At 38.1% G+C, this 27,155-nt stretch overlaps 2 protein-coding genes and 3 long non-coding RNA genes across 14 annotated transcripts in view; 3 read left to right on the top strand and 2 right to left on the bottom strand.

The window, feature by feature from the left end:
* LOC310721095 (solute carrier family 24 member 2) overlaps window positions 1–6,380 on the top strand; it is a 62,838-nt gene extending 56,458 nt beyond the window's left edge. For all 10 annotated transcript variants that reach the window (XM_083532383.1, XM_083532385.1, XM_083532388.1 and 7 more), the window contains 4 exons: window positions 1,338–1,472; window positions 2,589–2,678; window positions 5,100–5,266; window positions 6,019–6,380. In XM_083532383.1, coding sequence (XP_083388509.1) covers window positions 1,338–1,472; window positions 2,589–2,678; window positions 5,100–5,266; window positions 6,019–6,268 — 642 coding nt within the window. In that variant the 3' untranslated portion in view covers window positions 6,269–6,380. The remainder of the gene's footprint in view (window positions 1–1,337; window positions 1,473–2,588; window positions 2,679–5,099; window positions 5,267–6,018) is intronic.
* On the bottom strand, window positions 2,616–3,540 carry LOC310721122. The gene is made up of 2 exons (XR_014531937.1): window positions 3,353–3,540; window positions 2,616–3,282 (listed from the first exon to the last, which is right to left on the bottom strand). It is a non-coding gene; the product is annotated as an uncharacterized lncRNA (long non-coding RNA).
* A 1,651-nt stretch (window positions 6,381–8,031) lies between the features above and the next one.
* Window positions 8,032–11,390, top strand: LOC310721120. Its single transcript, XR_014531935.1, has 2 exons — window positions 8,032–9,970; window positions 10,016–11,390. It is a non-coding gene; the product is annotated as an uncharacterized lncRNA (long non-coding RNA).
* Window positions 11,391–13,398: 2,008 nt separating this feature from the next.
* LOC310721110 lies at window positions 13,399–14,343 on the top strand. The gene is made up of 2 exons (XR_014531922.1): window positions 13,399–13,557; window positions 13,600–14,343. It is a non-coding gene; the product is annotated as an uncharacterized lncRNA (long non-coding RNA).
* On the bottom strand, window positions 13,856–21,340 carry ltb4r (leukotriene B4 receptor). The gene is made up of 4 exons (XM_083532410.1): window positions 21,213–21,340; window positions 18,495–19,079; window positions 15,934–16,210; window positions 13,856–14,856 (listed from the first exon to the last, which is right to left on the bottom strand). The coding sequence occupies exons 2-4, from the start codon at window positions 19,001–19,003 to the stop codon at window positions 14,494–14,496; spliced, it is 1,149 nt and encodes a 382-aa protein (XP_083388536.1). The 5' UTR covers window positions 19,004–19,079; window positions 21,213–21,340; the 3' UTR covers window positions 13,856–14,493.
* Window positions 21,341–27,155: the final 5,815 nt, after the last annotated feature.

The following is a 27,155-nucleotide window of genomic DNA, read 5'->3' as shown; positions in this document are numbered from 1 at the left end:
ATAATAAATGTAGTGGAGGTGGACATTTTAAAGGCAGACTAACAGGTCTTTGAGGGTCAGAATTCTAGCTGATAGACAGGTGTTCAAATACTTATTTGCAGCTGTATCATACAAATAAATAGTTTAAAAATCATATATTGTGATTTCTGGATTTTTTTTTTAGATTATGTCTCTCACAGTGGACATGCACCTACGATGACAATTTCAGACCCCTCCATGATTTCTAAGTGGGAGAACTTGCAAAATAGCAGGGTGTTCAAATACTTATTTTCCTCACTGTATATAATCCATAATATCATGTCTCTGTAAGTCATCTTCAGCCCAATTTGGAAAAATGTATACAGGTATAATAATATACTGTTGCTTGAATGCCTGTATTAGGCAATGAACTCTATTGTACTTAATGAGATTGTTGGTTAAAGCTCTGAGTTACCACTCTTGGGCCCTTAAGCAAGGCCCTTAATCCTCTGTGCTCCAAATCATCAATTTATTAAATTTCCTTCTGACTGCTAAAGCATGGCCCTTTGTAGTGCAAAATAAATCAAAAACAAATATTGGATTTGTATGTTTTTATTTATAAAAAATTATAATTTTTTGTACTTTATTATTTATATATTAATTTATTTCTATATTAATTCGGCACTCCATACCTGGCTGGCACTATAGTGATATATGAGGGCCTTCTAAGAAGGGTGTGTGTGTATGAGAGAGAAAGAACAAATCTTCCCTGGGAAGCTGTTCACGCTGTCAGACTTGCCTTTGCGCCACCTGTACCAGGCACTTGACCCATTTTTGATGATGCTCGATTCCTTCTGTCAAAAACGTTAATGGAAATGTGAGTGTGTATGCGTTCGCATGTGAGGCTGAGTGGGTGTAAGTGTGTGTGTGTTTTGGCTCTGATCACCAAGGTTACAGCAGGTAACCAACCAGGTGACTACTAGGTTCAGCTGCATGCTCGTACAGGATCTCTTTTAGCCGAGTCGTACAGAAAGGGAGGAAGGTAACTTGGTTAGTAACACATCATTGAGAAAAGATCAGTGAACCTTTGTGCCTGTAACTGGGGAACGGTGTCCTCCTGGAAGAAACCACACCCACTTATGATAAAGTTATATGGGATCAGTCGGAGGAACTTTGTATTGATTCGCTTGTGTCTGAGAGCACAATTGGCAAAACCGAACACACCTCGGTTACGCAGCATGCTCAGACAAGTGTACGTAATCCAAGTGGGAATTTACACCACTCTAATTAGTGTGTGTGTGTGTGTGTGTGTGTGTGTGTGTGTGTGTGTGTGTGTGTTTGTACGACATAACAGTATAAATTCATCTAATTCGAACCAGGGTGATGAAGACGAAGAAGAAGACCAGCCCCTGACCCTGTCATGGCCCGAGAGCAACCGTAAGCGCTTCACATACCTCTTCCTCCTCCCAATCGTCTTCCCGCTGTGGATCACGCTGCCCGACGCCCGTAAGCCCGTAAGTGTGTTTTGACGAAGGCTACATTTTGACAACCAACACCTAAAAGTATGCAGTGTAACTTTATGATCTGTAGGGGGCGCTGTAGAGCAAATTAGCATAGTCAAGGCTTTGTATGCGCATCTCCATTAGATTTTCAACTCGGTACATATATTAAGATGCATATGAAGCAGCTACCAATGTGATTTACCCCACATACGATTCAGTGCCATCCGATTTCAATTTAACGCAATGCGATTAGATGGGAAAAAATACGATGCTATGCTATTCAAACCGATAGTTTACATTTATTTCTTCAGTACAGACAGACCGCAAATCATAAATGTACTTAAGTGTTTCTAACTTCTAGCACATGGCATTCTTTTTTTCCGTTAAATCTCCTCAAAGATGCAGCTCTACCTCTGCCATGTTAATCTATATTCTATGTGACTCTCAGGACACGCCGCTGTCTCCGTAGTGTTGTGATACATCATATTCACGTTCTGTAGCAGCAGAGTGGTGGAGAGAACGCGCTCGAGAAACAGTTTAGCGAGGAGAAATCGATCTAAGTAGAAATTATCGGTCACAAATTCTCAGTCTTAAACTTTAGCTATACTACATTTTAAAGTAAAAAAATCTGTCAACCACATTTGGCAAAATCAGCGGTCAAACACGCAGCAAGTCATCAATCAGGGTCGAGCGCACGTTCTGTTTAAAACTTGTTTTGAATGTTTTAACTTTTATGTTGGCACACCAATGGAAATCGCTAAATCTTACCATCCCTACTTTGTATATGCCTCCTAGGTCTATCAGCTCACCCATTAGACACTCAATTATTCAATTCTGCCCCAGGTTTGACTCCTTGAACATCGTAGAATTAAACCAGTTCTGTCGATTTGAAGACAAAATTAAATGTTTATCATAGTCAAAAACCTTTATATCTTTTTTAATTTCTAGAAAAACCTTTAGCGGAAGTGTTAGCTAAGCCTCCAGCTGCGAATCCGGCTATGTAATAAATCTTATTATAGTTCCTAAACCACCTTTTCCACGTTCCACGATCTGACGTTGGCCCAAAAGGTATTTATAAAAATACTGAAACTGAACATTAACCCACCTTTTTTTTGTTTATTATTGCAGACGTCAAAGAAGTTTTTTCCCATCACATTCCTGGGCTCCATCTGCTGGATTGCTTGCTTCTCGTACCTGATGGTGTGGTTGGCTCACCAGGTGCAGGACAAAAACAAAACACACAGCACGCGAGACAAAATACAAACATGCTGCAGTCAAAACATAGCACAAGTGTTGCCTTATATTGACTCAGAACACATAAACACACAGTATCTATAAACCTAAACACACAGTATCTACACAATGCTATACAAGACACAAAAAAGACCCTTCCAGAAGGCTGCAGTAAAAAGCAGATAAAGTGAAGTATGAGAATTTTTTCTTTCTCCTGGTTCGTACCGAAGTTATCGACTAATTCGAGAAAATCACATCAGCTGCATCAGCAACACTCCTCCTGCAGCTGCCAAAAAAATAGCCGGTGCTGCTTTATGACTCATTGCTGCATAGAAGAATGACTCAAAGATTTCATTTGGCTTTATGAGCAACTTATTGACGTCTTGTTTCTTTTCTCCTTTGTTAGCAACGAGTGTGGGCCGACGTGTCTGGGGAGGAAAGTTTGGCAGTTTGTAAAGTTGTGAAGCAGCAGGAATAACTAATAACTGTAATCTGGCTCGCTTTGGGGAGTTTGTTTTCTGCGGTGGTGGACAATAAGGAAGTCAATTCATTACTGTACTTTAGAAGCTTTTTGCACGTATCTGTACTTCTATTTGGGGAGACTTTCACTTTAACTTAAGTTTTAACTCGACTACATTTCGCAAAATCACAGGTCAAACACGCAGCAAGTCATCGATCATGGTCGAGCGTACGTTCAGTTTTTAAACCTGTACAGTTCGACGTCAGATCAACAGCAGGCAGAACATTTTTAGAGAGGAATAAATGACGGAAGAATATCCAGACTCGAACTCGCCACAACACCCGTGACCTTATTTTCGTAATATTTTTGAAGTCGTTGAAATGAAAGTTTCAGGCACATTTACATTAGAGTCTTTTCACATAAACTACACATAACATAAGCAAAGAGTCTCGAGACAAAAACGATAAACATTAAGTCAAGTCAACGGCTGCTCATCAGGGATAAATACACACCATTCACCTTCACTGTTGATTTCTGTAAAGCTGCTTTGAGACAATGTCTATTGTGAAAAGCGCTATAGAAATAAACTTGACTGTGGCAAGGAAAAACTCCCTTAGATGTTATGAGAAAGAAACCTTGAGAGGAACCAGACTCAAAAGAGGAAACATTCTAAACATAAATCCTAGTACTTTGGATTCTTAAGGTACATTTGAAGGCAAATATTTTTGTGCCTTTACTCAAGTGAAAGTTTAAAGGGACACTTTTACTGGGGTCATATTTTAGTGGATCTCTACTTTTACTCAACTACATGGTTTGTGCACTTCGTACACCATTTATTTTATGTGCATCGTGGTTATTTTATGCTCTAGAAACCACATCCAAAACCATTTAATGTATTGAAATACTCCTGCACTGAGGAGCTAACAGTCTTCCTATAGATTTGCAACCATTTTAATCCCCAAATCTGCAAACCATTGTTTATCAAATTTCTAGATCAATTGCCTTAATATTATACTGAGATACTGAAACAAAATATCAATGATATTAAATAGCAAAATTAAAACGATAACAATTAACAATATTTCTGTATACAATATATAACAGTGGCAGGCCGTACATTTTGCCTCTCTGTCTTCAGTGGTGTCCTACCAGAATCAGTCCACCTCTTAATACTCTCATTATGACGGCTATAAAAAAACATCAATGTTATAGAGAAACGCAGTATAACAGAGCGCTGCATCGCAGACAGGAATCTCATACAGTGAGAATGAATGTTGTTACTAAAGCAAGAAACCCAATGAACACAATTCAACACGTCTCCTTTCACTGTAGCCCCAACTGCACCGCCCACATACATCATCTCTCGATCGATATTAACTTCATAAAATGGTTGTGCATTTGTCTTCTGCGCATTAAGGTTTTCCTGGGGATTTAAAATAAGGGCAATTGTGTGTGCAAATTATACAGGAAAGAAAACGCATATAAACTATACATTTTATGCTACGAAGCACCCACAATTCTGATTTCTGAGGGCAGATTCCGTTTTAACCCAGCAACACGTGATGTGAAATCCGAATACAACCAAGCACAACCAAGAGAAATGCTGTGAAATGAAGATAATAGACAATTGGAATAATTTAATACATTTTCATGGATGAAAATATATTAAAAGTAAGTCATGGATTTTGATTTTAGGAGAGTTTAGGCCAGCAGAGAAGGTCTTGCCCTGCCTGGCCCTGATGGCCTTCCATTGTATATGATTTGATAATACTGTAACTCGTACCCAACACTATTGAAACTTTCAGATGGTTCAGGATCGATAATGTAAAGGGATGAAATTAACAGCTTCCAGGTAAACAATTCTAGTTCAAAGATATGCAGTGAATCATTTAGGACTCTAGAGGGAAACTGGATCTCATTCCAGTGCTACTCTGTTTTGGAAACAGGTCGGCGAGACCATCGGCATCACAGAGGAGATCATGGGGCTTACGATCCTGGCAGCTGGAACCTCCATTCCGGATCTCATCACCAGCGTCATTGTGGCACGAAAAGGTCTCGGGGACATGGCGGTGTCCAGCTCGGTTGGCTCCAACATCTTTGACATCACAGTGGGGTAAGAAGCGTTCTGCATACAGGCTTCTTATCATAACTACACTATAGGGATCAAAGTATTAGGAGCCCTGACATTTCCAACCATACGTGGGTCCTTCCAATAAAGATTCTTTCACAAAGTTGGAGGCACACAATTCTGTAGGATGTCTTTGGATGTGGTAGCATTTAATTGTCTTTTTACTTGAACTAGGAGACTCAAACCTGTTCCAGCATGACACAAAGTGCACAAATCCAGATCCATGAAGATCTGCTTTGTATGAGTAGGAGTGGAAGTTCTCCTGCTTTAGAGCCCTGACCTCAACCCTGTTGAACCTTTGGGATAAATTGAAACTTTACTCCAGGCATCCGAAAGAAAAAAAAGAAAGGAAGGAAGGAAGGTGGGCGGGCGGCAAGCAGGCAAGCAGGCAGGCAGGCAGGCAGGCATGCAGCCGACACAGTGATAAAAAATGTCCTTTTCCCAGCTTCTCTGAGACGTGTTGCAGCCATCAAATTCAAAATGCCCCTATTTATTTATTTATTTATTTATTTATTTATTTATTTATTTTTACTTCAAATGGTATATATTCTCAGTTTACACCTTTAATATGTATTTTGTGATTAGTTGTAAAAAAGAATACAGATTTATAAGATTTTTAATTCATTGCCCTCTGTTTATATTTACATTTCACACAGTGTCCCTACATTTTTGGAATTGGGGTTGTATAAATGAAATTAAACGCCAATACTTACCTGTAATTTCCTGCCTGTGCTTAGGTTGCCTTTCCCATGGCTCATGTACACTCTGACGAACGGTTTGCGTCCCGTGGCAGTGAGCAGCAACGGCCTCTTCTGTGCGATCGTGCTCCTCTTCATCATGCTCCTCTTCGTCATCATCTCCATCGCTGCCTGCAAGTGGAAGATGAGCAAGCTGCTGGGCTTCATCATGTTCCTCCTCTACATCGTCTTCCTAGTGGTCAGCGTCATGCTCGAGGACAAGATCATCGTCTGCCCCATTTCCATCTGACACTCTGCCCGCCCACCCTCCAGCAGTCCAGCAAAGCACCCTTTTGGCGAAGCTCCGCCCCTTTTCATTAACAACTTGAACCTCAGCTTTAGTTCCTTTAAAAAAAGAAAAACTACCCCTTTAACACATCAGTGTCTGTTTTAACTCTGTCTTGAAATGTTCACTATATAAATGCATCGCAGCGTCGTCCTCAGAAAGCCTCATGTGTCCCATGTCTATTAGAACCCTTCGCTTGGCCTTTAACTGGGATGGATGGATGGATGGATGGATGGATGGATGGATGGATGGATGGTTGGAAGGATGGATGGATGGATGGATGGACAGACGGATGGATGGACGGACGACGGAAGAATGGACGTTATGCGAATTTATAAACTTTCTGGATGCCAGCTCTCTAGAGGAGTTTTTTTTTCTTGCCAGAAAGTTATTTATTTACTAGTGCTGAGCGATACAAGGTTCCACAAACTGTTCAAAAACCATTAAAACCAGTGCTATATATTCCTTAGTTATTCCCTAAAACCTTTTTTTTTTCCTTTGTAAGGATGTAAAAGTACAAAGTTAAATTAGCAACTGTTAAATTATGTTTATTTCAGTAGAGACCTGATAATCGTTACAAAGTGAAGAAGGGGAAAGTTTTACCAAACAGCAATAAATAATAAATAAATAAATAATAATAAATAAAAAAAAATAAAGCAGTTATCCTTTTATAGTTTTTTTACTTAGACAGTGGGGTCATGGAATAGTTTTCTACTCAATTTTATTTATTTTTATTAAAATACAGATTTGATTATAGAATTCCAACGATGCAGAAAGTGTGTAATGACTTACTTTGTTATTGAGTGGAAGGAAGGAGCTGATGAGAGTAAACATCTGTTCAATCTTAATCATAATCTTCTAATCTGAATTCTGAAGTAAACTAAAAGTTTTGTTTTAATAGATGAAAAATGATTTGCAAATTTGAGGTTTGAAATGAAATCTAAAGATGAGAGGGTTTTTTTTCTCTCTCTTTTTTAACCCAGAGGATAAACTTTATCGCTCAGCACTAGTGGCTTGATTTGTTTAAGTGATGAAATAGAGTGAGAGAAAGAAAGAAAGAAAGAAAGAAAGAAAGAAAGAAAGAAAGAAAGAAAGAAAGAAAGAAAGAAAGAAAGAAAGAAAGAAAGAAAGAAAGAGTGTAAGAAAAAAGTGAGAGAAAGAAAGAAAAAGGAAGAAAGAAACAGAGTGAGATAAAAATAAAGGGAGAAAGAAACTAAGAATGAAAAATGGAGTGTAAGAAAGAATATAGAGAAAGAAAAGAAAGAAAAACAGTGAGAGAGAAAGAAAGAAAGAAACTAAGAAAGAAACTAAGAAAGAAACTAAGAAAGAAAAAGAGTGAAAGAAATATCAAAAAGGAAGTGAGCGAGAGAGAGAGAGAGAGAGAAAGAGAGAGAAAGAGAGAGAGAGAGAGAAAGAGATATTAGAGAGCGAGAGCATTGGGATGTGCTACAGTATGCACTAAATTTGCTTTGCCGAACCTAAAACTGGGAATTTTCCTCCACACTCCGTCTCACTTTCCAGCTTGAGAACAAATCCACAGTTGGGATTTGCACGAGTGCTACAGCGAGCAGCTTCACATCATCTAAAGACCTTCTTCTGAAATGAAGAGAGCGCTCCAGGGACACCTTCGTTTTTTTTTTAGCTTTCAGGAAAACGTGGACAAACTGAACAACAAAACTGAAGACTGAAAAGAAGAAGGAATTGGTGAATGTGGGCCGCCATTTTGTACATCCATATGGAAGTCCTCCTTCCACTTTAAAACTCATCTGCTCCGTTATTTTTGCTTGTGCATCAGGCGGCCAAGTAACGATTCTCCCTGGTAGTTACTACAATAATCGATCCAGCCGCTAGACCTAGTAGAAGTTTCGCAGCATTTAAAATAATCACCTTAAAAAAAAATAAAAAAAAAAGATTCATGATCTGTAACTCAGCACGCCCCCCACATTTCACACTCGTAGTGGTATAATCCGATAATCTAGATTAGCCTCCTAATATAGTATGCAAAAAAAATAAAAACACAGTAAAGGAGCGGACTGTTGAGTAGATGCTTATAGACCTACTAGCCTGTAGATAGTTCTTATATAAAGATATATATATATATATATATATATATATATATATATATATATATATATATATATATATATATATATATATATATATATATATATAATCTCTCGCACTGAAGAGGCTATGTGCAATAATCTCATTCAATATTTAAGCGCAAATGATTTTTCCGGGTCATCGTTTCATGTGTAAACACTGATGTAGCCTAATTCATCACGATATTCACATTTAATCCTCCATTAAACGGAGACAATTTCCTACGTGTTTTGTATATCGATTAGTGCAACAAACGGGAATAAATCTGTTTGATTTGTGGTTTTAGAGCATAAGGGCCACTGTTTTGGAAAAACATTTCTGACCTTTGAGTCTCAGTGATGCTTTAAATCCACACTCAGAACATATCGGGAGAAACACAGCCGTTTCGATTCATTTTGGAGTTCAGACGCTTGTCCATCACATTGACGTTATGGCCAGTCACTAGGACAGAGTGGAATAAACTGACCTGATACACACTGCTACGGTTTTCAATACGAATTTTCAAATGTGTACACCTTATGGAAAGTTCCTCAATGTTCGCAATGCAGAATTGAAAATGATAAGTGGTCATGAGTTCAATTCCCAGCACCACCAAATTGGTGCTCCTAGCCCCCTTGAGCAACTAAACCCTTTAAAAACCAACCTAACCCTCTGAACCCAGCTCTTGAAGACCGACCCTTTGAAATCCACCAAGAACCTTCTAGATAATAGAACCATGTTCTTATTAGATACCAATATAATTAAGAGCTATAGTACTTACACTGTGTTCCTACCGTAATACTGACATTAGGGTTTACTGTCCAAAGTAATTATTCTCAAATATTAGCAAAAATTTACATTAATTTTTTTAGTTGTACAATTTCATAGTTCTGCCAAATTATACGTAATTTGCAATACTTTTTTTTTTTTCTTTCCACAAACTCATAAGTCACTTCAGGCATTCATTTTAAGTGATGTCATTTCCTTTTGATACGGCATGTGCTAATAGCCAAAAAACCATGAAAATCTATATTTTATCTATGCTTAAAGCTACTTTATAAGAGGAGAGATACGAAATATACACTTTTACAATTTCTTCACACTAATGAGAATTATACAACAGACTGTAATATACAATGTCTTCACGCAGATTATATCTCAAAGATCCTGATATAATAGTAATAAAATTTGATAAGCAGAAACTTTCTGTACGACAGTAGCTAGCTATACATCTGGAAGCCATATTTTACAACTCTATTTCCTCCCATATCACATCCACTTTTGTCAACAAGTCATGGTCCTCGTTTTTAATAATGAAAGCGATCAGACACGATTTTTTAATGAACTACTGCTTTTTACCGCCAAACGAATACGTCCCAGGAACAGATACTTCCTGTGGTCATGATTTTTTATTTAAAACAGTCTATAAATGACAGAGAAAGAAATGAAGAAACCCCTTACAAATGAGATGCAATAAAAATTATAGGATAGGAGCAATTGAAAATCTAAACCCAAAATTATATTTAAAATAAATAAAGAAATGAACTTGTAAAAGATTTGCTGTGAATCTTAAAACATTTGATTGTGATACATCAAATAGACATGAAAACGTGTCAAGGAAACGGAAAGTGAGAAAAGTACGTTGGAAAGTATGAGGAGAAGCTGAAAACGTAGCGGTTCATACCAGCATCTCTAGTTTAGAGTTGCGACTGACCATTTTACATCATTTCGATAGTTTGTAGCTTGTAAAGAAATGTAGGTTTGACTTGTAGGTTTGTATCTGTGGCTGCCTGACTGGCCACGCCCACCAAGCTATCTACAGCTACATGACTGACCCCACCCACTGAGATATCTGCAAGTACATTACCCGCCACACTCAATTTGCTATCTGCAGTTTATTTCCCATCCAATGAGATATCTGCAGCCACCTGATTAGCCTCGCCCACTCATTACAACTAGCCCCACCCCTTTACCAGGGTATTTAATTTAAAACTAAAGTGTGTTTCGGCACATAGAGTAACTACCAACTAATACAAACCTACCACACCTAAAATGTGTAAAAAGTGTGTTGTATCTGCAATATTGGAAACGCTGCATCTTTGCGGTTTCGAAAGTATTTTTTTAATTAATGTACGATTACATTTGACAGCAAAAATTACATTTGACAGAAATTATTGTTTTTAATTGAAAATACAATGTTCACTTTCATTTGCAAGTATATCATTTATTCTAGCCCTCTTTGGTTGCGACTTTTTTTTTTTTTTTTTTGTAGGAAATACAAAAAGATAACTTTTTTAGTTTTATTACATTCTGAATAATATAAAAAGAAAAATTTAATCTTGATGGACAATAAATAACTTCATAACCACTCCAGAACATAAAGATTTAATAACACTGTTTTCCCCTGAAATATATAATATTTAATAAAGCATACTCGTCTATAGGATTTGAAATGTCTTTATTTCTAATTTATATAATTCGGATAATCCGTTATATATTTAATTTAATAAAATATATTACAGGTGTGTTCCAAACTGCAGTGTATTTATATTACTGGGATTTTTTAGTTTTTTTTTTCACCCTCAAACCCAATGATTGTATGAACTCCATCTCTATACAGAAAAAAAACCTGGTGTATATTTTAGACCATCGATGTTCACCCGAGACATTAAATTTAGTTTAAAAGTTCCTTAGGAGCAGAAAACACGCGGAACTTCTAATTAAGTCACTGCTGTGGACCAGATTGGACACTTTTTTACAAACACTTACGACTGTGTGGTTTTATTTTTAGGACCAATACAGAAAAACAGCTCACACTATTCTTCATCATCATCATCATCGTCGTCATCATCATCATCATCATCACAAAGACGGGATTCACGTCATTTCCATCACTGAATGAGTACATATATACAGTACACCGGATCATGTAACTTGTGTAAAAGAAATATATATGTATAAATGCAAAGTATGTAATACATGAAATAAAGGTAAATCATGATAATGTGCTCAGTTTAATTTTTATCGAGAAAATACCTAATGATATAAAACAATAATGATATTTAAATGTATTTATTACTATTTTGCCTTTTCAGGATTCTATAAAGACTCTCCAGGTTCATTTTTATATTTTTAATGGACTATCTACAATTCGCTGCCCAGTGTTCACACTAAAGCAGAGTTTCAGAGACTGGATTGTTGCAAGGCACCGAGGCTACAACAAATTGTTGCTGCACTGAAGATTTCCAAGAGCACATTGGCCTCAAATGAAAGTAGTGTGGAGAGCAATCTGGAGAGAAGGGCTAGTAATAGAAGTTACCAAGAACCTGATGGTCCTGTGTAAAATACATTTCCAGAAGGACAACCATCACTGCAGCCCTTGACAGATCTATGGGATTTATTGGAGAATGTCTCAAAAGAAGCCTCTCCGCAGTGCAAAACCCATGGAAGCCCTCTTAGATTAGAAAAAAAGCTCTCTAAAACATTGGGAAGCAAGATTCTCTGTTCTAATGAAACCAATTACCAAGATTGGACTGTTTGGCCTCAATTCTAAATATTATGTCTGGAGGAAACCAGGCACAGCTCATCATCTGAGTGAAACTATCCCAAAAGTAAAGCATGGTGGAGGCAACATCATGCTGTGGGGGTGTTTTTCTGCAGCAGGGATTTGGGAATTGATCAGGGTTGAGGGAAAGCTAAATGAAGCAAAGTACAGAGATATCCTCAATAGAAACCTGCTCCACAGCACTCAGGTCCTTAGTCTGGGCTAAAGGTTTAACTTTCTACATGACAACAACCCTAAATACACAGCCAAGACAACACAGGAGGTACTAAGGGAAAAATAAGCCCTGACTTTAACTCTAGTAAAAAATCTCTGGAGAGGCCTGAAAGTGTGGGTCCACCAAAGGTCCCCGTCCAACCTGACTGGTCTTGAGAGGATTTGCCCCAAAGAACAGCAGAAATTCCCCAATCCAGGTGTGCAAACTTTGCTGTATCATATCCAAAAAGACTGTAATTGCAGCCATACGTGCAAGTACTGAGCAAAGATTCTGAATACTTGAAACCTGCCAAAAGCTGATCAACATCTGAATTCATTTAGTCACACCGTAAAAAGACGAATGGATGACATCGCAAAAAGCACATTTCCCATCCCCCATTTATCAACAGCTACTTACACCTATCTCGCATCTAAGCAGGTGTGTGTTAAAGTTCTTACTTAAGGGTCCACCTGTCTCATCTTGGTGCTGCTGGGATTTAAAACTCGTGAGCTTCTGTTTCGAAGCCCAACGTCTTAACCACTTCCACTTCCACTCACAGACCATTGTGGTAAGCCAGAGTAATGCCATTTTACTGTAAAATCAGCGAGTATGTCAAGTTTCACTTCACAAGTTCCTGTCGATATCTGGTGAACATGCCAACTCATTATATATCTGAACCAACATGGCTACCATTCTATACATGCAGGTTTTCTTTTTCTCCAAATTGATTTCTAATCTATTCCGATTCTATGGGCAGGTAAAATCGTGTACAAAACATAAAAGTATATAAGTACAAACTTTATACGTAAAAGTTTGAGATATATCGAATCATCCACAATGTTTTTAATTAATATTTATTGTTCTGTTGTTGTTTCAAGATTATTTTTGTAAATTAACTCTACACATGCATTTTAATTTTATTTTAAAATAAAGAGATTTAAACTCTTTAGCCTTAAGTCATTATTTATAAATTAACCAAGGAAGGCATTTTTCCGCTAGTGAGATGGAAATAAATTGATTTTATTTATAAAAGAAAATATGCACAGGAATAAAATAAAACCTGCAAAAACATTACTAGAACTGTCTTTAATAAATGTATTTATTTTATTGGATGCTATGACGGTATTTTAGTGCCACATAAAATAAAAACAAAAAAAATCTAAGATTATGAGATTAGTCATAGCAATACAAGAATAAAATTATAAGAATAAAGTCTAAATATTTTGAGAATAATGATGAAATTTTATAAGAATAAAGTCAGAATTATGAGAATAAAGTCAAAATATTTTGAGAATAAAGTCGTAGCAAGAGGAGATTGAAAAATCACAGAATCGTGAGAAACGTTTCGCAAGAAACGTTAGGTTTGTTAGTTTTAGAACTTTAGGTTAGGATTTAACAATTAGGAAATTTTTTGTGTTTTGGTTGATCTGCACGGACATGGCAATGATTTTGTAGGAAACTTAATTTATACAGAAAAAAAAAAATCAGGAAATTGCCTCTTTTGTGCAGTCTGAAGGATATCGACAGTTACATCTGGATACTATTAAAAGTTTTCGTATTGTTTCTTAAGAGACTATAAGGATTTCGATCAAAAAGAAGTTGCGAGACTTTTTTTCGCAAAATATTATGACTTTATTCTTGTATTGCTACGACTTTAATCTTGTAACCTTCTATTAAATTCTTTTTTTTTTAACGTGCCACTAAAACGCAGTCGTAGGAAATGGTTTATAATACAACAACAATAATAACAATAATAATAATGATATCACAGTGAATTCTTGTGAACGTTTTCTCCACACATATTTAAATGTAGAATCCTCAGTCATGTATTTCAAATGAATATTCATGAAGTCCGATATCTGCCTTCCAGGTTTTCCATGTTCAAATCCTTGTTTGTGGTAATCAAGCATACACGACAGATAGTTAGGGTCAGGCTGAAGAAGATTCAGGCGTATTTGTTTAATCCACAATAGTCCACAGGGTCCACAAAAAATCAGGTTGTACCGTAACACCACAAGGAGCAATGTGTGTCAGAATGTGTTATGCTGCCTTTAATTTGATTAGATTTATCTTCCAAAAGTGTGACTTCTGTCTGTCACAGGACACTTCGAACAAATCAAGAATGCTGAGATACCAGGTGTCACGTAACTACTAATGCAAATAATGTAGAACTGAGTTATTTCAATGTCCTGAGTCCAATAGTATCTTATTTAATAAGAACATTTCAAAAGCAATATACAAAGCAACACATTAAATAAATGACCAAAAGCTTTCACACTGAGAATTAGCTTGTTCAGGTTCCAGGTAACACTAATGCTAATAAAATATCTACGAATACAATCTTTAGCATCACGGCATCGCGGTTAATGTCTTAAGCTCCTCCAGACAGCTAGGCCTTGCACCCTTTCCCCCTTCCTCATCACAACTCTTGTTTCTAGCCACGCCTCCGCTTTGGGACGTTTTGATCGACATCTTCGTGAGGCCCGAGCTGGTCGTCGAACGCCGCCCGGAGGTGGACGAGTGGTCCGAGTAGGTTCCTTCAAACAGCCTGGCCATGAAGCCAAGGCCAGCGCGGCAGATGTGCGAGCTGCCAGCGAACACGTAAAGCAAAGGGTTCACGCTGCTGCTCAAGAACGCAAACGCCGTCACGTTGGGACGAACAGAGCGTGCCGTGCGGTAAAGTTCGGAGCGGCCCTGCAGCAGACCAATCACCTGAGAGAAAAAAGAGGTTTGAGATAAAAAAATTGACACTTTTGTTTTGCAATAATAAGAAAATATACCTGATGAAAGAGGAACGAGATTAACAACTAAGAACAACACGCTATTTTTTCACTTATGACCACAATTTAACTATTTTAACTTTAATTTATTTCACATTTTTTCTACATTTTTCCAGTGAAAATTCCAAATTGTAGTGTTGACTCAATACAAAAACACATTCATGTGACTGCCATTTAACAACACGGCAAAAATATAGACAATGTTGCAGCTGTTGTTGAGTTTGATAGCATTATTATAGAAATGGACAAATGCATTGGGATACCTGACTTCCAAATGTGGATCTTCTTTTTTTGAAACAGAATTAGAGGCACACAACCCCTTCACTTTTCCCTTTACTTGAACTAGGAGACCCAAACCTCTTTCACCTTCATGAAGATATGCTTTACATGGGATGGAGTGGTAGTTCTCCTTCTGTGGAGCTCCAACCCTATTGAGCAAGGATGAATGTGAATTTGGGATGGATTGGAACATCACTGCAGGCCTCCTCACCTCCATCAGTTCTTGACTTTACTTACACCCTTGTGGCTAATGAATCTCACATAAATCTCACATTAAATCTAGTGGAATATCTTTCCAGATAAGTGGAGGTTATTATAAAAGCAAATGGGAACTGAGTGTGTAATGGGATGTTTACACACCAATCTTACACTCAGATGTTCACAAACTTTTGTCCATATAGTGTAAATGTCCCTTTCTACCACCTTCAGATCACATTTTTTGTCAACGAGACAAAAATAATTGAAGCCTGATGGAAGGGATGTCATCAGGCTGATGGAAGGGAAGTCAAAGTGTCTTACACATTGAAAAATGTGAGGTAAGTGTTTTTAGACGTTTCAGCATGGAGCTTTTAAAAATGCCAGTATAGACAGTTTTTATATGATTATGCTGTTTTCAGATCAATCCTGGTTACGTGGCTGTAGCCTTTAGACAGAACGAATGTTACAGAGATGTTTTGAGATTATTTTTGTAAATTGACCTTTTTTTTGGATCTTCACCAATACTCAGTACCTGTAAGATGTTGATGACATGGTAGGGCAGCCAGAAGACAGCGAAGGCCGTGATGATGATGAGGATGAGGAAGCTTCCCTTTACACGTCCGCGAAACATGGCGCTGCGCAGACGGCAGATGACGGAGCTGTAGCACAACACGATGAAGGTGAACGGGATCAGGAAGCCCAGCAGCGTCTCTGTCAAGTACTGGAAGAGCTCATGGTTCACGTTGTTCCAGTGGTAGGGAACACAGAGATAAATGGAACTGTTCTTCTGCAGGTAGGGCTGCAGGTTGCTATTGAAATGAAGAGAATGTAAAAAAAGAGTAATAGTTTAAGCATAATTTGACTTCAACAGAAGTTTGATGTGATCATGGGCTTGACCATCGATGCATCAGAACTGAATGACACCCCGGGGATGTGTAGGAACATGATTATAACCCAAACAGAGATGTGTTTTCATACAACCAGACATGACAGTCAATGACATGCGTGTGTGTCATCAGCAGTGTGGATACGTTACTGAAAAAAAAAAGGGTTTTAATGAATGATCTTGTATTTAAATGCATAATTCATTTGCTTTGTAACAAAAGTAGATGTATTACTGCATTTGCATTGAACAGTTTGCATAAGTGTCCATTAGCGAACAATTGATAACCTCAACAGTAAACTATAATGAATAGACATTTTGTAATGAGGACACGTCCAGTCTGGTTTCACTTAAAGGGAATTTTGTCCTCAACAACGTCATCAGTGAGTGAATCATTGATCAGTCTTGTTCATTCAGCTTATTATTTGTATTAATTTATTTATTTTTTAAATTTGGCAATGTGAAAACCACTTGAGCAATATGTTTTATTACTTCTTCTTCTTCTTCTTCTTTCGGTTTCTCCTATTAGGGGTCACCACAGCGGATCCTCCGTCTCCAAACCCTCCCTGTCCTCTACATCTGACTCTTTCAACCCAACTACCTGCATGTCTTCCCTCACCACATCCATAAACCTCCTCATTGGTCTTCCTCTTTTCCTCCTTCCTGTTGGCTCCATCCTCAGCATTCTCCTACTGATATACCCCATGTCCCTCCTCTGCACATGTCCAAACCATCTCAATCTCACCTCCCTCACCATGTCTTCAAAAACGTCCTACACGCTGTTCCTCTCATAAACTCATCTCTAATCCTGTCCATCGTCGTCACTCCCAACGAACATCTCAACATCTTCAGCTCTGCTCCCTCCAGCTCCACCTCCTGTCTTTTACTCAATGCCACTGTCTCTAATCCATACAACATCTCAGGTCTCACCACAGTCCTATAAACTTTCCCTTTCACTCTCAGATACTCTTCTATCACAAATCACTCCTGCTATCACGCTTCTCCACCCACTCCACCCTGCTCTCACTCTTTTCTTCACTTCTCTAACACACTCTCCATTACTTTACACTGTTAACCCCAGGTACCTCCTCCACCTTCTCCACCTCTTCCCCCTGCAACCGCAGCAATATGTTTTTTTTACAGTATGTAATAAAAAGTAAATCATAAATAACTTTTATTACTTAAAAACAAACAGTAATCCCTGTATTTTACTTTTGTCATGACATTTGATTACTGTTATGTGCCACCTAGAGCCGTATCAGTCACCCATCATATTGGTAAACCATCAATTTCATCAGACCATCCGTTTTTTTCACAATGCTCAGAGGTTAAGGCTCTGGTTTCCTGATCTGAAGGTTGGGGGTTCAAGCCCCTGGTATCAAGTCTGACCCTGCACTCTGACCCCGGCTTCCTAACATCGCTGGGATATGCCAAGAAAAATCTTTTACAGCAGAACATGGAGGTGGTAGCTCGGTGGTAAATCATTAGACTTTGGAACTGATGGTCATGCGTTCAAACCGAGCTACCACTGCTGGGCCCTTAAGGCCCCTTAACTGCTCTGGATACAGGCGTTGGCCAAATGGCATAAATATAAATGTAGAATCAGGAGGAATATTAAAGCTATTAAAGGTTGACGAACACTCGCAAATATCTGCTCCTCGTTTTTGATTTAAAAAAGATTTAAGAATTGTCATTTGCAAATAGGAAACTCCTAACCAGCTAATCGAAGGCTAGCGTGCCATATTTTACATTCAAACATGTATATCCGAGCCACAATATTGCTGTATAAACAGACAAATTTGTCCAAATATAAGTTGCCTTTACAACCGTGAATAAACATGATGAAGTCAATATTCTTTTATAGATCATCACTGTACTGTATATGGTTCATTATGAGTACAAAAACCAAACCTTCTCATTCTTCACAGCTTAGCACGAATTATCAAAAAGGTTCAAAAGTTTTTTGGTGGCTGTGGTATTCGTTTGCGTACAAATTGTGATTGTTCCAAAGCTGTTGAGACATCACAGTGTCATCTTGAGAAACGATTGTGAAAGGCGGTGTTGCAATCGGTGACGCAAAAACTAGTTAGAGGTTAGAACACCAGTCTCAATCCGGAAGTTCAGATTCATTCATTCAAAAGAGCTGAAAAATTCTGTATTGCCTTAATATTATATTATTATATCCTTTACACACATATACAGATACGAACCTGCGATAGAAGGGCATGGGCAATGCCAAGAAGAACGCCAGGATCCAGATCCCCAACATGATGATGTACAGCGTCATCTTTTTCCTCAGCCTCTGAGACAAGAAAGGCCTGATTACGGCCAGCCAGCGGTCCAGACTCATCAGGCAGATCAGATAAATAGACACGTACATGTTGACACAGCAGAGATAGTGAATAGTCTTGCACATCCCGGCGCCAAACTCCCAACCCTTGCCTCCAGCCAGCAGACGGAGGAAAAACGGGGCGCTCAGTAGGACCAGAGCATCAGCCACAGCCAGATTCAGGACTAGGAGGCATGTGACAGACCGCCGACGAACCCGACAGAGCACCGTCCACACCACAAAGAGGTTCCCAGGAAAGCCAAAGAGGAACGCAAGGACCAGGATAGCGATCCCAATCTTTTGGCCGGTCAAGGAGGCAGAAGAGGGAGCCGGTGTGGAGGAGGTTGAGTTGGAGATTAAAGAAAGCGGGCTGATGCTTAGGGTGGCCATTGAGAGTGGAAAGGATTCAAGATGTTTGAAATATGGAAAGCTGTTCAGTTGTAGCTTGCAGCTTGCTCACCGTGGGCTAAAGATAAGGGTTTTGGGAAAGAAAAACAAATTGCTTGAGATTGAGAAACTGCAAAAGTGACTAGTACACACTAATTGCATGTGTTGTGTCGTTGTGAAATACATGCAGCAGTTTAGCACTTACACAATGATTTTTTTGTGAAATGGGCGTTTCAGTAAACACAAGAAGGAGTTTTCATTTAGACTCAGTTATTGATCTAGATCAGGTTAATCATGGAATCATGGACTAGATCATACCGCAATCACAGGTCAGTTTAATACTAATTCTATTATCAGGCCTCCAGATGGCAACATTTATTTAATATACACCAATCAGGCATAATATTATCACATTCTTACATTATGAGCGATGAAGTAAATAAACTGATGTCTTCATCGTAGCACCTGTTAGTGGGTGGGATTTTTTTTTTTAGGCAGCAAGTGAACATTTTGTCCTTAAATTTGACGAGTTCGAAGCAGGAAAATTGGGCAATATATATATTGCCCAATTTTCCTGCTTCAAACTCATTCAATTTAAGGACAAAATGTTCATTTATATATTAAAAATAAATTAATAAATATTTATATTATTTTTTTATTTATTAAAAATAAATAAATAAAAATTTATGGAATTTGATATATATATATATATATATATATATATATATATATATATATATATATATATATATATATATATAATTAAATTCAACTTTTTTAATTGTGCAACAGCCAAAACTTCAAAGTGCATCAACACGCAATTCAATAATCACCTTTTCAATTACACATTCAGCCACTAGTCACTATCAGTGCAATACAATCATAATAGAAGCACATGGAAATTAAATATATGTTAATCAGTCCTACTTCTTCAAACTATTTTTAAATGCTGCCAAAAATGATCCCATGTTTTTTTTTATTTCTCCCTCACAATGCACTCTCCCCAACATGCTCTCATATGTATAGTTAGACTTTTAATATACTTTTATACTTTATTTAATTCTATTCATTTGTGTTACTTTATTTATTTATTTATTTATTTATTTATTTATTTAAGATCATATTTCTATTTTTCATGGACAGTTGGACAGTCGTAAAAAGCATTTCACTACATGTATAAATGTGTGACAAATTAAATTTTAATTAAGATTTAAACACACACACACACACACACACACACACCCACACACACACACACTCTCTCCAAATTCAGGCTGATATTAAGTATATTAAATTCTTCGAGTTGTTTTTAAAACATGGTTTATTTTCATCCGTTGTTCTGTAATCTAAAAATAAACGTTTTATCAATCGGTTATTCTTTTTCACAAAAACCAGTAATGGATCGTGAAGAAAATCAACAGGATCAGAGGATCAGAGACCTGCTGCTTTTATTCACTGATGATGCTCCCCATCTTTATATCTTTATATATCTTTAAAAATTATTTTTCTGTACAGTCGCTAAACACTGATGTAAACTGGAGATTTCACATTTACACCTCGAAATATTTAAGAAGTCGTCTGAAGGTCATCAAACCCAAACCTTCTCCTTTATACGCAATAAAAGTCTGAAAGAATTGAAATTCATTTCATTGTAGACAAAGTAAAGGTTTGAACACTTTTCTAACACACACGATCATAAAACATACACGGTGTCCCACTGTTTTTGTTTAAGACAGGAAGTGACACTTTTTTTTAAATAGAGTGATAAAAAGCATACTTGCAAATGCATGCAAAATGACTAGGAACGATGTTCTCGTGTAGAAGGTGCGGAAATGTTCAGACGATGCTGAGAAAGCTGATAGTAGTCCAATGAAGCAAAAATGATACATATTATAGATTAATATCCAAAAGATTTAGAAAACGAATTCTAACGTGAAATTTAAAAACATGTTTTATAAAAAAGCATAAATTATGGCTGTTTTTTTTTTTGTTTGTTTACATTTTTGTTTTTATAAATTTGGAGAAATTATTATTCAGAGAATGGGGAATTCTCATTAGAAGATTGAAAGCTACCAGTTCACGGACTTATCATGAAGTGCGGGAGTTTAATTATTGGTCAAAAAGTAAATAAGAGTTTGATTTTAATCTAAATATTAATTTGAGGCAAACAATTTTAACAAAAATGAACCATAAAGACACAAAGACATCTTACCTCGAGGAGCAGGCAGCTTGAATGGAGAAATTGAACATCTGTTTGAGTAATAATCAGTGTGTGTGTGTTTGTGTGTGTGTGTGTGTGTGTTTGTGTGTGTGTGTGTGTGTGTGTGTGTGTGTGAAGAAAGAAGGTGTAATACAAACTGAGACATGCACAAGGAAGAGGAGAACAGGAACTTATTTTTTTTTTAGGTGCCTTATGCAGTCATACCAACACACACACACACACACACACACACACACACACACACACACACACACACACACACACACACACACACACACACTGCCATGTCAATATCATTGCCATACTAAAAATACTCTAGTCTGGGTTTCTTTTGGATGGTCCAGAACCCAATCTAGTGTTTTTGGGTTGCCAGAACTTTCATAAATCATCACTGTACTATATATGGTTCATTATGAGTATAAAAACCAAAATGGTCTTTTTAGATCAAATAGTGTGAGATCTCAGGAAACACAGAGCTCAGCACACAACTTCTCCTCGGTCTGATTATAGATAAAGTTCAGGAAATTTAACATTTAACCTGTAAGTCTGAACAGTTCAAATCACATTCTCATCATTCAGCTCACAAAATCTTTACACATTCATCTACACAAGTGTTTCTTCCCCTCACACACGACCACACACAAAACTACACAACTTCTAACATGTTCTTTCTTTCTTTCTTTCTTTCCTTAATTGTTTATTTTCATTCATTCATTCATTCATTTTCTCCCGCTTATCCGTAATTCGGGTCGCGGGGGCAGCAGTCTAAGCAGGCCCCCGCCTTCGACTGCTGCCCAATCCTCACAGCACCGTCCCTTACGGTCCCTCCTGCAGGTGGTGAGCCCACGGGAAGGCGGCCCCACGTCATTCCGACGTCACGGACCTTGATATTTCCCTCGTAAGGGACCCCCGGAGCATAGAGGGTTAAGGGCCTTGCTCAAGGGCCCAAGAGTGGCAGCCTGGCGATACCGGGGCTTGAACCCCAGACCTTCCGATCGGCAACCCAGCACCTTAACCGCTGGAGCCACCACTCCCCCATGTTTATTTTCATATTTTGTTTATTTCTTTCTTTCTCACACATTTGTTCTTTCTTTCTTTCTTTCTTTCTTTCTTTCTTTCTTTCTTTCTTACATTCTTTCTTTCTTTCTTTCTTTCTTTCTTTCTTTCTTTCTTTCTTTCTTTCTTACATTCGTTCTTTCTTTCTTTCTTTCTTTCTTTCTTTCTTTCTTTCTTTCTTTCTTTCTTTCTTTCTTTCTTTCTTAAATTCGTTCTTTCTTTCTTTCTTTCTTTCTTTCTTTCTTTCTTTCTTTCTTTCCTTCTTTCTTTCTTAAATTCGTTCTTTTCTTTCTTTCTTTCTTTCTTTCTTTCTTTCTTTCTTTCTTTCTTTCTTTCTTTCTTTCTTTCTTTCTTAAATTTTTTCTTTCTTTCTTTCTTTCTTTCTTTCTTTCTTTCTTTCTTAAATTCGTTCTTTCTTTCTTTCTTTCTTTCTTTCTTTCTTTCTTTCTTTCTTAAATTTGTTCTTTTCTTTCTTTCTTTCTTTCTTTCTTTCTTTCTTTCTTTCTTTCTTTCTTTCTTTCTTTCGTTCTTTCTTTCTTTCGTTCTTTCGTTCGTTCGTTCTTTCTTTCTTTTCTTAATTGTTTATTTTCATATTTTGTTTATTTCTTTCTTTCTCACACATTTGTTCTTTCTTTCTTTCTTTCTTTCTTTCTTTCTTTCTTTCTTTCTTTTTTTCTTTCTTTCTTTCTTTCTTTCTTTCTTTCTTTCTTTCTTTCTTTTCTTAATTGTTTATTTTCAATTTTTCTTTCTTTCTTTTTTTCTTTCTTTCTTTCTTTCTTTCTTTCTTTCTTTCTTTCTTTCTTTTCTCACTCACATGTTCTTTTTTCTTTCTTTTCTTACAAATTCTTTCTCACACTTTCTTTCTTTTTTTCGTTCTTTCTTTCTTTGGCATGCAGTGCGTTCGAGCAGCCGAGGTTCGAGTTGATGTGGCATCGTTTCAGGGATGAAGCTTGAGCCGTTCTCACGAGGTGAGTTTGTGTGTAGTGATCTCACAGTAACTGATCTAATAACAGTTTTGAATGTTATTGTAGTTATAACGATACTTTTTATTTAATTTCTTCTCTTGTATTTTCCGTTTTTTCCCAATAGATGTCGCCAGAGATTTCCAGAGTCCCTCATTAGTTCTCATTGCTTTCACCTGAATCCCATTACCCTCTTGTGTATTAAAGTTCCCATTTTGGCTGAAGTTCCTGTTAATTAATGTTGTGTGGTCTGTTTCCTGTCGAGTTGACCAGTGTAAGTCATTATTTTGAGTTTATTTTTGCTTAGTTTTTCCTCTGAAGACTTTGTTTTAAGTATTTTTCCAGATTTCCTGAGAAAGTACTTGTGGACTGATTTTGCTCTGCCTTTTGTGTTGGATTTTCGGGACTTGATTTTTCCCCTTGTTCCTTCTGCCCTAAAACATCTTTCACCCAAATATTTTATTGGGGGGGGATCAATGCAGTGCTTAGAATTCGTTGTAAATAATTCAAGGGGATAAATGAAATATTGCTTTCAGTACTGCCACTGTCTATTACGGATGCCAGTTCTTTCATGCTGAATGTTTCAGTCTTCCTTCCTTCCTTTCTTTCTGCTGACACTTACGCTTTCCTTACTGTGTTTTGTAATTTTGACATGAACTCATGACGGTTATGTTTACTTCCTCTTCTCTCGATCTTTTTCCCCTGTTGCGCACACATGCAGAAATATTTCACTTCCTGTACAAGTTCTCACTCAGCACATCCGTGTTTCTGTCCTGACTAGCACAAGTTGCAAAACAAAGCACCTCTGTTTTTTGTGTTTTTTTGGGGTTTTCTTCTCTGCATTAAAACGTGTTTAGCATTTTAGCAATTTTACAAGTTGGTATTTGTATCGTGATGCATAGTTTTAAACATATTTGTATCTGTAAAAAAGATTTAGTAGATGCGTGCTACTTTTAGTATTTTAAGTGACCAATAATTTGTGACCAATATTTTATATGTAGATTCATTCCTCTTCGTTTCTCGAGCGCGTTTTCTTTCAGAACCGCTGCCGCTACGTGAATACGACGTACCGAGACCAAGGCGTGTCCCGAGAGTCACATAGAACACAGATTAACATGGCAGAGGTAGAGCTGTAACTTCCTAAAGATTTATTGCATTTTTTTGCACTACAAAGTCCTGTTTGTTAAAGGACGATGCGTTAGAAGTCAAAATGCACAAATTGATGATTTGCTGTCTGTCTAACCCAAAGAAATATTGAACCAAGAAATCTATTTGAGTTGTGTTGAGTCGAATTAAAGTCTGATTGCAGTCGTATCGCCTCGCATCGGTAGCTGCTTCATATGCATCTTTAATTGCACCGGCCCACATTTATAGGGATACAAACATTCTGTTCGATTTTACCAATACAACAAATGGGTAACAAACCTTTACACATCAATCTTCTCACTTGAGCACCATGTCGCTCATTTTACTCATCATTATCCGTAGTACAGCATCATTCATAAAGGTTATAACATCATTTATAAAGTTAAATATAAGAAAATCCGATGGAGATTTTAATGATTTCATCTTAAATACATCATCTTAGTTACAGACTGGTGATCTGTCAGGAAGAGGGAAAAAAAACATTCAATAATTTAAATTAAATAATACAATTATATAAACTTTTTAACCCAGCCATTAGGGGGGCACAAGCCAGTGTACTCTTAGTGCCGGTCCCAAGCCCGGGTAAATGGGGAGGGTTGCGTTAGGAAGGGCATCCAGCGTAAAACATGTGCCAAATCAAATATGCGGATCACAAATGAGAATTTCATACCGGATCGGTCGAGGCCCGGGTTAACAACGACCGCCACAGGTATCGTTAGCCGACAGGGTACCGGTGGAAATTGGGCTACTGTTGGCCGAAGGAGGAGAAGGAGAGGAGGAAGGCGTCTACAGAGACGGCAGGAAAAGGAGCAGTGTAGGAGAGTAGAGGTTCGGGTTGGTACTTTAAATGTTGGTACTATGACGGGTAAAGGGAGAGAGATAGCTGATATGATGGAGAGGAGAAAGGTAGATGTGTTGTGTGTTCAGGAGACCAAGTGGAAAGGGAGTAAGGCCAGGAACATTGGAGGTGGGTTTAAACTGTTTTATCATGGTGTGGATGGGAAGAGAAATGGTGTAGGGGTGATTCTGAAGGAAGAGTACAGTAAGAGTGTAGTGGAGGTGAAGAGAGTTTCTGATAGGGTGATGATCGTGAAGGTGGAAGTTGAAGGGATGATGATAAATGTCATCAGTGCCTATGCTCCACAAGTTGGCTGTGAGATGGAGGAGAAAGAAAGATTCTGGAGTGAATTAGATGAAGTGGTAGATGGTGTACCTAGGAAAGAACGATTGGTGATTGGGGCAGACTTTAATGGGCATGTAGGTGAAGGGAACAGAGGTGATAAGGAGGTGATGGGTAGGTATGGTTTTAAGGAGAGGAATGTGGAAGGGCAGATGGTGGTAGATTTTGCTAAAAGGATGGAAATGGCAGTGGTGAACACGTATTTTAAGAAGAAGGAGGATCATAGGGTGACGTATAAGAGTGGAGGAAGGTGCACACAGGTGGATTATGTTCTGTGTAGGAGATGCAACCTGAAGGAGATTGGAGACTGTAAGGTGTTGGCGGGGGACAGTGTAGCTAGACAGCATCGGATGGTGGTCTGTAGGATGGTTTTGGAGGCGAAGAAGAAGAGGAGGAAAGTAAGGTTTGAAAGAAGAATAAGATGGTGGAAACTGAAGGAGGAAGAGTGTAGTGTGAGGTTCAGGGAAGAGGTCAGACAGGGGCTTGTTGGTGGTGAAGAGGTGCCGGATGATTGGGCAACTACTGCAGGAGTGATGAGGGAGGCAGCTAGAAAAGTACTTGGTGTGACATCTGGAAGTAGAAAGCAAGACAAGGAGACGTGGTGGTGGAATGAGGAAGTGCAGGAGAGCATTAGGGGAAAGAGATTGGCAAAACAGAAGTGGGATCGACAGAGTGATGAAAAGAGTAGGCAGGAGTACAAGGAGATGCGGCAGCAGGTTAAAAGGGATGTGGCGAAAGCCAAGGAAAAGGCATATGAGGAGCTGTATAAGAGGTTGGACACTAAGGAAGGAGAAAAGGATTTATACCGATTGGTCAGGCAGAGGGACCGAGCTGGGAAGGATGTACTGCAAGTTAGAGCAATAAAGGATGGAGAGGGAAATGTGTTGACTAGTGAGGAGAGTGTGTTGAGAAGATGGAGGGAGTATTTTGAGCAGCTGATGAATTAGGAAAATCAGAGAGAGAGAAGGTTGGAGGATGTGGAGTTGGTGAAGCAGGATGTAGATAGGATTAGTAAGGAGGAAGTGAGAGCAGCGATTAAGAGGATGAAGAATGGAAAGTCGGTTGGACCAGATGACATACCAGTAGAAGCGTGGAGATGTTTAGGAGAGATGGCAGTGGAGTTTTTAACCAGATTGTTTAACAGGATTCTGGAAGGGGAGAGGATGCCTGAGGAATGGAGAAGGCGTGTGCTGGTACCGATCTTTAAGCATAAGGGAGATGTGCAGACCTGCAGTAACTACAGGGGAATTAAGTTGATCAGTCACACCATGAAGTTATGGGAAAGAGTAGTGGAAGCCAGGCTGAGAGAAGAGGTGACCATCTGTGAGCAACAGTATGGTTTCATGCCGAGGAAGAGCACCACAGATGCCTTATTTGCTTTGAGGATGTTGATGGAGAAGTATAGAGAAGGACAGAAGGAGCTGCATTGTGTATTTGTGGATTTAGAGAAAGCGTACGACAGGGTGCCGAGAGAGGAGTTGTGGTATTGTATGAGGAAGTCAGGTGTGTCAGAGAAGTATGTGAGGATGGTGCAGGACATGTATGAGGACAGTGTGATGGCAGTAAAGTGTGCAGTAGGTACGACAGACT

Source organism: Silurus aristotelis (genome assembly GCF_946808225.1).
Source record: "Silurus aristotelis genome assembly, chromosome: 27".
Taxonomy (NCBI): Eukaryota; Metazoa; Chordata; class Actinopteri; order Siluriformes; family Siluridae; genus Silurus; species Silurus aristotelis.
The sequence above is the reverse complement of the archived record's forward strand: the minus strand, read 5'-3'. Positions and strand labels throughout refer to the sequence as shown.